Here is a 10769-nt window from a genome sequence, read left to right as displayed (position 1 = left end):
ACTCATGCACGCATGCACGCATGCACACACACACACACACACACACACAGGATCTTGCCCACACACAGGCATGCAGGCACGCACACACACACACACACACCCTGCCCACACACACACACAGCATCCTGCCCACACACACACACACACACACGCATACATACACCCAAACACACACACACACAGCATCCTGCCCCGCCCCCCCCCAAACACACCCACACACACACAGCATTCTTCCCAGATAAAAAAAAATGTCAGCTGACATTTACCCAGTATTATAATGCATGGAAGGGATTGAGGAATTGTATCAAACATGTCGTGAGCTTAGAATTATAAGGTTCTATCTCCGTTTAGGGTAGTACAGAGATATTGAGCGTCAAAGTTTTTACATTCCATTATGTTTTATGAGATGGAACCTTGGTATTTTATGAATTACTAACTCAAAAATGTCAACATTTTAAAAATAACACCACACAGGCATTAATAAACACCTAATGGATCAGATTATGTAAAAAACTCAATTTTGACAAAAATTGAGATAGAACCTTATAATTGTAACATCACGATGTGTCCAAGGAGATGTATCAAACAATCTTTCCACAACAAACATTCCCACGGAATTATTTTCAAATGTGAATACTTTATTATTCTTTATCATTTTTTACACATACATTTTTTACATTCATAAACCTGACAACAACACTTTTCCTAAACAAAACTATGTGCATAGAACTTGGAGGTATGATGAACAATGTGAACAACTAAACAAAACAAGCATCCGCAAAACGTGTCATAATGAATTATTTGTAGGAAATTATACATCCGATTATTGAGTATCTGCCATCTTCCTCCTCCATCTGCTCTAGCGAAGCTCTCCTTGGTCTGTGTAGACAGGGCAAAAGACAGGAGAGAAAATTAGCAAAAAAGAGAGAAATATGACTGCTTCAAACAGTGACAGGCCAGATGTATGACATGAATCACAGTAGTGCATTGTGGGAAGAGGAACAACTGTCAGCCATCTTGGTATTCGCTCATCTCTGTCCAGTAAATCACAATGATCTCTCTTGATTTATCTCTCTGTAAAAGGCGCAGTATGACGCAATACCAGAGTGGTGGTGGCGGTGAACTTTAACCTCCTGAAGGAACTCACAGTTCTAGAACTGGTCACTGGGTTCTAGAACTGTGAGTTATTGGGCCTTATTGAAATACAGTATGTAGGCCATTATGTTTCCATAGCTCACCAAGCAGGGGTGGCCTGTGGAGGTAGAAATCAGAGGCCGGCCTCACAGTAATGCATGAAACGGTATCGAACACACTTCATTTCGTTCATTTCTGTTCTTTCGTAAGACAATGAGCCCGTCCTCCGATTTCTACATCCAACAGCCTCCCCTGTGCCAGAAGCTTAGACTCACCTGTTAGACCAGGGGGTAGCTGGCTGCTGTGGCGATACCACACTGGTTGTGCTTGTTCCTAGACATCATGATGTAGCCCTTATCTCCCCAGCTAAGACCCCAGCTGGAGGGACACACACACACACACACACACACAGATACACACACACGGATACACACACACACAGCATCAGCACAACATCTGGTATGACTCCCCTAAAGCTTTGTAGCTCTAACATCCTTCCATTTGGACATCAATCTTGTGGAATATTTATTATTTATTATATTATATCAGCTGTCTTGTTCAGATTCAGATTCAGATTCAGATAACGTTTATTGCCATTATGCATACACATATAGGAATTTGCTTCGACATTACAGTAAGTGCGTTTATACTTTTTTCACGTGTTGTTGGCCATCGTGTGTGGTTACCTGTTCTTCACCAGCCAGTAGTCCTTTCCAGAGTCTCTGTCCGTGCCGTAGCCCACTGCCAGAACGCCGTGGTCCAGGTCTGTGCTGCTGCACTCAGGCTCGCTGTACACACCTGGCAGACCACAACAAACACTCAGTCTGGATACACACCCTAACACGCTACACACCCTAACCCTAACACACTACACACCCTAACCCTAACACACTACACACTCTAACGCTAACACACACTATACACACTACACACACTCCACAACTACCCACCCTAACCCTAACACACCCTAACACACACTACACACCCTAACCCTAACACACACTACGCACACTACACAACTACACACCCTAACCCTAACACACTACACAACTACACACCCTAAGCCTAACACACGACACACACTACACACCCTAACCCTAACACACACTAACTGTACAAAAGTCAAACCTGATTGGTAGAGCTAGAGAGAGTCATGTGTAAAGGTCTAACCTGATTGGTAGGGCTAAAGAGAGTCATGTATAAAGGTCTAACCTGATTGGTAGAGCTAGAAAGAGTCATGTATAAAGGTCTAACCTGATTGGTAGGGCTAAAGAGAGTCATGTATAAAGGTCTAACCTGATTGGTAGAGCTGGAAAGAGTCATGTATAAAGGTCTAACATGATTGGTAGAGCTAGAGAGAGTAATGTATAAAGGTCTAACCTGAGTGGTAGAGCTGGAAGGAGGAGTGTCCGGCGTCGATGGCCACAGACACGGGTCCGATGGTGGCCACGGCCTCTCGCAGGGCGCTCTCGTCCCCCTGGGGCACGTCCACGTACCCGGTGCAGGTCGCCCCGATGTTGCCAGGCTGGTAGCGGCACGTCTTGTCCTGGCATACAAGAAGGCAAACGCTCCTTTGAAGTACTGCTGCATATCAGGGAATATTTCTCAGAGAGGCAAAATTCACTCCATAGTGATCATCAGTGACATTTTGGGGAAAAAACGAAATCCCTTCAGATTCTGCAGGATTCCTAGTGGGCGTCTTGGCACATTGCACCCTTTTTTACCACTACACCACTACATCCACTAGGTGGCAGTGTTGTGCTACTTCAGAGGGAATCCTGTCAGTGTCCCGTCCTACTGACAGGAGGGTGAACCTGGCCTACCTCCACTGATCTGAAGTCAGGGTCCTCAGGGTCCGCTTCAAACAGTGACAGGCCAGGTTTATGACATGAATCACAGTAGTGCATTGTCGGAAGTGGAACAACTGTCGGCCATCTTGGTATTAGCTCATACCCCATATCCCAGTAAATCACAATGATCTCTCTTGATTTATCTCTCTGTAAAAGGCGCAGTATGACGCAATACCAGAGTGGTGGCGGTGAACTTTAACCTCCTGAAGGAACTCACACTGATCTGAAGTCAGGGTCCTCAGAAGCCAACTCTACTGCTGCTGTATGATCAAACGACCTCCTTTCAAACCTACACTGACCTCAGCTCAGTTTGATATAACCCTCCCCTATGACGCGCACACGCACACACATACACACACAACCCCCCCCTTTACACATAGGTTAGTTGACTTTGTTTTTATTCATTTTATCTTCACTGTCTTTGCCGTTCTCATGTATTGTATATATTGTTTTGTGTTGACCCTGAGTATTTCTGTTGATATGTTTGTATTTACTCTTGCCAAGGCCTCTTGGCCAGGTCATCATTGAAAATGAGAATTTGTTCTCAATTTATTTTATCTGGTTAAATAAAGGTCAAATAAAAACAGTATCTTTAAATTAAACTAGATTTATTTTTTTATAATAATAATAATTATTATTTGTTCTTCTAGCATTGTAACGGACACTTTGACTTTTATTTTGTATTTGCCCCTGGTCATGGCATAGAAACGTTTAAAAAAAAAGATTTTAAATGTTTTAGATTTTAAAATAAAATAAAATAAATAAAATAATGAAATAAAACATAAAAAAAAAATATATATAATAATGTGGGCCTCCTGCACAGTGCTCACCTCGGCCTCGTAGGGGTAGGAGTCCTCCGTGTCCAGCCCTCCGTTGGACTTGATGTACTTGAAGGCCTGGTCCATCAGGCCGCCGCCACAGCCATCGTTACCAAAGCTGCTGGAGCAGTCCACCAGCTGCTGCTCGCTCAGGGACACCAGCTTCTTGGTCTTCCTGAAGTGCTGACCCTCCAGGGAGCCCGTCTGAGGAGGGGGGGGCGGGGGGGAGGGGCGGGGTGGGGAGGGAGGGGAAGGAGAATTGTACAAATAAATTCAAACCCTATAGAAACTAGACACTAAGACAGTACCCGTTACCCAAAAACAGGAACTCATACAGGTGTTAACATGGGTGAACCCTCTCTCTCCCTACCCCCCTCCCTCCCTCCCACTCTCCTCCTCCCTCCCTCCCTCTCTCCCTCCCTCCCTCCCTCCCTCCCACTCTCTCTCACCGCGCTGAAAGCCCAGCAGGAGCCACAATCCTTCTGGTCCTTGACACCGGTGACAAATCCCTTGTCCCTCCAGTCCACGGTGTTGGGCGGGGGGGCACCGTCCTGCTGGCGGAGGAAGGTGGAGCCGCCGCGGGGCTTGGAGGAGTTGAAGGAGCCCAGACATCCCTCAGTGATGACGCGCCTGTACTCCTCGTTTTCCTGAGGAGGAGAGAGGCTGGGTCAGGTCAGATGTTAAACCTAAGGTGGATGTTAAATCTTACCTACTGTGTTTAAGGTCCCACATGTCTATTGGTACTCTCTGTCTTTGTTTTGTATTTGTATCTATTTTATTTTAGCCTATTATTCAATTGTCACTTTCTTTTGTTGTTGTTGTTGTTTTGTGGTCTGAGCTGCTGTAATGCCTGAATTTATCTATCTATCAATCAATCAATCAATCTTTATTTATATAGCACAAGTCATGAATGCAATTCCAAGTGCTGAACATAAAAACGATAGTAAATAAACCACAATACAATAAAGCAAGGTTGGGTTAAAACGAGGTAGGAGATAAGAAAAAAATAGACATAGTAATAAAACCATTACTAAAATCGATCTATCTATCTAAATAATAGATAAATAAATAATTCTATAGCCCTCCAACCACCCTTGCCCCCCTGGGTTCCAGCGACCACAAGTGTCTGGTGTTGAGCCCAATAAACAAAACAGGGCAGAAACAACAGGTGAAGCGAAGGAGGAGCCGGTTAGTGACGAACGAAAGAAAAGAGGCTCTTGCAACATGCATAGCTATGACTGACTGGTCTGCTGTTTACGAGGTTGAGGACATCACCACCAAAGTAGCAAGTTTTAACAACTATATCCAGACAGCGATGGACATATGCTTGCCTGTGAGACAGAAAAAAATAACAACCGCGGACAAACCGTGGATGACGGAGAAAATAAAGCAGGCTATAAAGAAAAGACAAAAAGCCTACAACAAATGGGGAAAAGTTGGAAAATGGAACGAAATTAGAAACTACATCCAAAGACTTATCCACAAGGCCAAAACAAGAAACTATAAAAATGAAATGCAAAATCTAAAGAAAAAGAACCCCAAGCAGTGGTGGGACTTTATAAACAAAGGCCTAGGACGAACTAAATCACCCGATGCAAGAATCACAATACAGGGAGTTGAAGAAAACACAGTTGCAGAAGCGCTGAACAACTTCTTTGCCAAGTCATGGACTAAAACAACACCCTACTGTGTTTTCCCATTACCTGGACCCCCCACACAAAGTGACATCTGTAGCATAGGTGAGATGAAGCTAGCCCTTACTCGGCTGGACCCCCGGAAAGCAAGTGGGCCGGACGGTATTCCAACCTGGCTGCTTAAAGAACTGGCAGAGGACCTGGCTCCGGTCATCACACATCTGGCCAACTGCTCTTACCAACAGGGGTGTGTCCCTGATATATGGAAAGAGTCAAATGTCTGTCCCATACCCAAAGGCCAAGACCCTGGCTCAATCTCAGACTGGCGTCCCATCTCCCTAACCTCTTGTGTAGGGAAAACAATAGAAAGATTTGTCTTGAAAAAGCTCATGCCCACTGTGCTCAACGTGTGCAAAAACCAATATGCATATCTACCCAAGCACAGCACCACAACGGCTTTAGTTAGAGCAATGCACACCTGGCTCACTGAAACCGACTCCAATCCAACAATGGTGCGAGTACTGTTGGCAGACATGTCAAAGGCGTTTGACCAAATCGACCACGGAACCCTCATGCAAAACATACTGGACTTGTTACTGTGCCCATCTCTGACAGCCTGGATACACAGCTACATCACAGGGAGGAGACAAAGAGTGGTGGCAAATGGGGCTCATAGCCCCTGGATTGAAGTCACATCTGGGGTGCCACAAGGGGGGGTAGCCTCCCCATATGTCTTCCTCCTCTATATGGCCACCCGGGATGCTATGTTTGAGGACACTCTTGATGTGGGATATGCAGATGACATTGCGCTGTCGAGAGCAATTCCCATATCCAACATCATGTCAGACCCATCAATGCCCCTGGAGGCACAAAGGCTGGACGAATGGGCAGCCAAGAACAAAATGACACTCAATGGGAAAAAGTCGGTTGAGCTGCGCATATGTTTTGCCCGGAACCCACCACAACCTCCCCCGCTGATGCTGGGGGGACAGGAAGTACCTGTTGTGGAAACAACAAAGTATCTGGGATACCATCTGGATCAAAAGCTGACTGGAGATGTGCACATTGAGAAGGCAATAAAAACTGCCTCCAAGCGGCTGCACTATCTCACGGTCATGGCAAGACACGGTCTACCTGCGGATGACCTCATCACCATCTACACCACTCTCATCAGGCCGTGTCTGGAATACAGCTCAGTGCTCTTGGTGGGCTGCTCTAAAAAACAACAGGCTGAGCTAGAGCGAGTCCAGACACGTGCCTGCAGAATCATCAGAAGGAGAGCTGGTGAGATCTCACAACCCCTACCATCACTCCAGACAAGGAGGGAGGAGGCCGCAGTGAAGCTGGTCAGGAACATGCATGACGAGCAACACCCTCTGCATGACCTGCTGCCTCCAACACGAGGCAGCTGCACTGCCAGGACACTGAGGAACCAGCACAAGCTGGCTGAGCCGAGGGCCAAGACCAGCAGGCTGAGGAACTCAACCCTGCATACTGCAGTTAGACTGTACAATGACAATATTTAGACTCACACATAATACAGCATGGCTACCATGACTGCTACCTGCCCTTGCTTTGCCGCCTTGAAATATTTTTAAACTTTAAAATTGTTGTGTAATTGTTGTGCTGCTAATATTGTGTGTCATATCTATGTAAGTTCTGCAGTTTTTCAGTGGGGCCTTGGCTCCACTGCAAGCATGAATTAATTAAATCAAATCAAATCAAATCAAATCAAAAATAATAATTAAGAAGTGGTAAAAGGACACACTCTTAGAATAAATTGTAGTAGTTAAAAACAAAAGTACAGTTAGTACCAAAAAAGGGAGAAAAACAGGTGTTTTCTATGGCTGGTGGAGGTAGAAGTCGAAGGACAGGCTTGTAGACGCGTGGTTGATACCACTCCTCATCCCCTGCAGAGCCCATCCTCCGATTTCTACCTCCACCAGCCTCCCCTGGTATGGTTCCTACCATGTCTACCTCCACCAGCCTCCCCTGGTACGCTTCCTACCATGTCTACCTCCACCAGCCTCCCCTGGTATGCTTCCTACCATGTCTACCTCCACCAGCCTCCCCTGGTACGCTTCCTACCATGTCTACCTCCACCAGCCTCCCCTGGTACGCTTCCTACCATGTCTACCTCCACCAGCCTCCCCTGGTACGCTTCCTACCATGTCAGCGAAGGCGGTCATCCCCAGGCGGTAGGACTTGATGCCCTGGTCAGCCAGGATGTTGTGGACCAGAACCAGCCGGCGGTTGGCGATCCAGGCCTCCCTCCTCTGGGCCTCCTCTGCAGGAGAGCCGTAGGACCTCCCTACCGGGCAGAACCAGAACCATCGGATCAGTCAGAACAATATGAAAATGGGAAGCTTACCTTCTATGGTGTGATTTAACAGTGGTGTGATATTGATGTGTGACGGCAGCTGGTGAAAGGGGGAACAAGTCGGCAACCGACCAAATGTTCAAACTTTTACACAGAAAAATGTTAAATAAATGTCAACGTTCACACTCGCTAGTCAAGCCAACATATTGAAAGGTTATCTTGTTTTGTGAGCCTGCTGACAATGTAAAGTAGTGTTAGTTAGTAGTGTTACAAACTACTAAGTAGTACATAGTACATAGTAGTGGGGATTACTCACCGAATCCATTGCATTGCAATATTTTGGCTGTGTGTGGTGTGCGAGTGTGTCATTGATTTTCAACAACGTTGAAACGTTTTTTAATTTTTCGGAATAAAAGTCAGAACATTTGGTCAGTTGCCGACTTGTTCCCCCTTTCACATATGGGTCTATCATACACTAAACTGATAATGGTATCTATCACCTGCTCCAAGGAAGCTGATCACAGTAGTCTGGATTGGTACAACAAACGACTTACATTGTTTCATAACTCAAGAGCACTCCTCTCCCCCTCACCTGTGTTAAAACAGGCCTGTTTCAAGGGAGGCTGATGGAGGTAGGACAGGCTCATTGTGATGCATGGAACGGAAAGTGCCTGTCCTCCAAATTCTGCCTCCACTGGCCTCCCTTGGTACAGTAGAACAGAAGATTCTAGTTGTGTGTTTCTTACCGAACTTCAGTTTCCATGCGTGGAACTCCAGGTCCTCCAGTGAGAGGCTAGCAGCGCTCACCACCGCCACCACCGCAGCTACGACCACCAACAGCTTCATCCTGGGAGAGGAGCACAGATTACACACCTGTGGTGGATCTTATCACACAGACCCTCTCTGTTCCTCCGGTTGACTTTATTATCTCCTTCTCTCTCTCTCTCTCTCTCTCTCTCACGGTCACTTGCTTTTCTTTCTCTTTTCCCTCTCTCTCTGTCGCTCTCTTGTCGCTCTTGACTCCCTTTTTGTTCTTTCCTTTCTCTCTCTCTCTCTCTCTATTTCCCTCTCTCTTCCTTGCTTCGAAGAAACTTGCACCTTGTTCACAGGAAGTGTGTATGTGTGTGTGTGTGTGTGTGTGTGTCTGTGTGTGTGTGTGCGGTCTCCGTCTGCTCACCTGTGTCTGTATGTGTGTGTGTGTGCGTGTGAGTGAAGTATGGACCTACAAATTCATTTATATAGATCCTCTGGATATCACTAGTCAGCTGCTTATCACCACGCTAAGTCATAAACCCCAGCAGCACATCAGACACGGGAGGAGAGAGAGAGAGAAATGCTTACCAGTCAATTTATTGTAACTCGGCTAAGGGGAAATTACGCAAGGCAATTTATATGACATGCTGTGGTTTTGGAGTGTAATTATGGATATTTCCCATCGTAGGAACTATGATACCGTCCTGTATGTTAGTCTCCACACAGACAGTGTCTGGAAACAAGCAGAAAAGCATGAATGTACTGTAGTTAGATATGATTTAAGATGTTGTTGTGTTGTGCAGATCTTTCATTTGGAATGTTTCATTTCCTGTTCAGGTTTGACACTGACAGCGTGACTGAGACCTTACTGTAACAGGGGGTGCTCAATTCCCTTTTTCTATGCTATAAGTGGCTGTGGGTCTGAACTGAACTCTACTATATGTGTGTGTGTGTGTGTGTGTGTGTGTGTGTGTGTGTGTGTGTGTGTGTGCGTGTAGTGTTCAGTGCACACACACATACACACACACACACATATAGGACAGTTCGCACACACACACACACACACACACACGCACACACATATAGTATATTTATATAGTTATATAGATATAGTACAGTTCGCACACACACACACACACACACACACACACACTCACACACACACACACACACACACACACACACACACACACACACACACACACACACATATAGATGTATATATAGTACATTTCAGTTCAGACATAAAGACAAACACACACACACACACACACACACTCACACTTGTAGCCCACAGTACACCTCCAGAAGATGTCTGGTTGTGATAGCATAGCTGGCTGTGCCTGGCCTGTATGAATCATACCTGAATATGAGAGGCGTCTGATCGCATTCATTCCATCAACACCCTGCAAACACAACAAGTGTGTGAAGTTGACGGTCTAACCACGGAACACACACTCTACCTCTTATCTAGGCTCTCCTCCACTGTAGAGAACCCGTGTCAGAGCAAAGTGTCCTATCTCTTTCATCTAGATATCAGTTGACCTCTGTCATTCATGAAATCAAATGAACTCAAAGCAGAACCATGAAACATTGTATGTATGTCGACTACTCTGGTCTCCTCTGGCTTCCCATCTCCATGACAAACTCCAACAGGAGCCTGGTAATCCTTCTCGTTTAGCACCAAGGGGGGACTTTATTCACCAAAAACACATAAATAATAATGCGTTGTTTTGTAGCCAATCAAAGTATTGTTGCTAGGTAGATACCACATAAAACACCTGGTTCTCTGGGTGGTGAAGGTTACGGAACTCTTTGGCAGTTGGTGAGTTAAGGACACAGGACCTGACTGAGGAACTGAAATAGATCAACTCTCACCGCGTCTTATGTCTGACTGTCATCACGTCTTATGTCTGATCAAAGCTACTTTTTACTGTTTCCACCGACACCAGGGGAGCACATCCTGCTGTTTAACCCACACTTCCTGTAGAAGATACTTTTATTTATTCTGTGAATTTCCCTCTCAATCTTTCTCCTCCAACTCTACAATGAGATGTGAGAACTCTGCAACTAGTTCAAATGCCTATTCCAAAGATTACACAGCAGGTACAATGCAGGGGAGGCTGGCGTAGGTAGAAATCAGAGGATGGGCTCATTGTAATGCATGGAATGGAATATACGGTACCATTCTTCATTCCATTCATGCATCACAATGAGCCTGTCCTCCGATGTATACCTCCGCTAGCCTCCCCTGGTACAA

The 10769-nt window shown here is 45.7% G+C and overlaps 1 protein-coding gene across 1 annotated transcript; it reads right to left on the bottom strand.

The window, feature by feature from the left end:
- Positions 1-1412: 1412 nt before the first annotated feature.
- Positions 1413-8602, bottom strand: LOC308162545 (procathepsin L-like; the record flags this gene model as incomplete). The annotated part of the gene is made up of 7 exons (XM_080536691.1): positions 1413-1512; positions 1821-1932; positions 2515-2680; positions 3815-4006; positions 4252-4449; positions 7605-7747; positions 8503-8602. The coding sequence occupies 7 exons, from the start codon at positions 8600-8602 to the stop codon at positions 1413-1415; spliced, it is 1011 nt and encodes a 336-aa protein (XP_080392817.1).
- Positions 8603-10769: the final 2167 nt, after the last annotated feature.

Source organism: Nansenia antarctica (genome assembly GCF_963989245.1).
Source record: "Nansenia antarctica genome assembly, chromosome: 1".
Classification (NCBI taxonomy): Eukaryota; Metazoa; Chordata; class Actinopteri; order Argentiniformes; family Microstomatidae; genus Nansenia; species Nansenia antarctica.
This window is presented reverse-complemented; position numbering and strand designations above follow the sequence as displayed.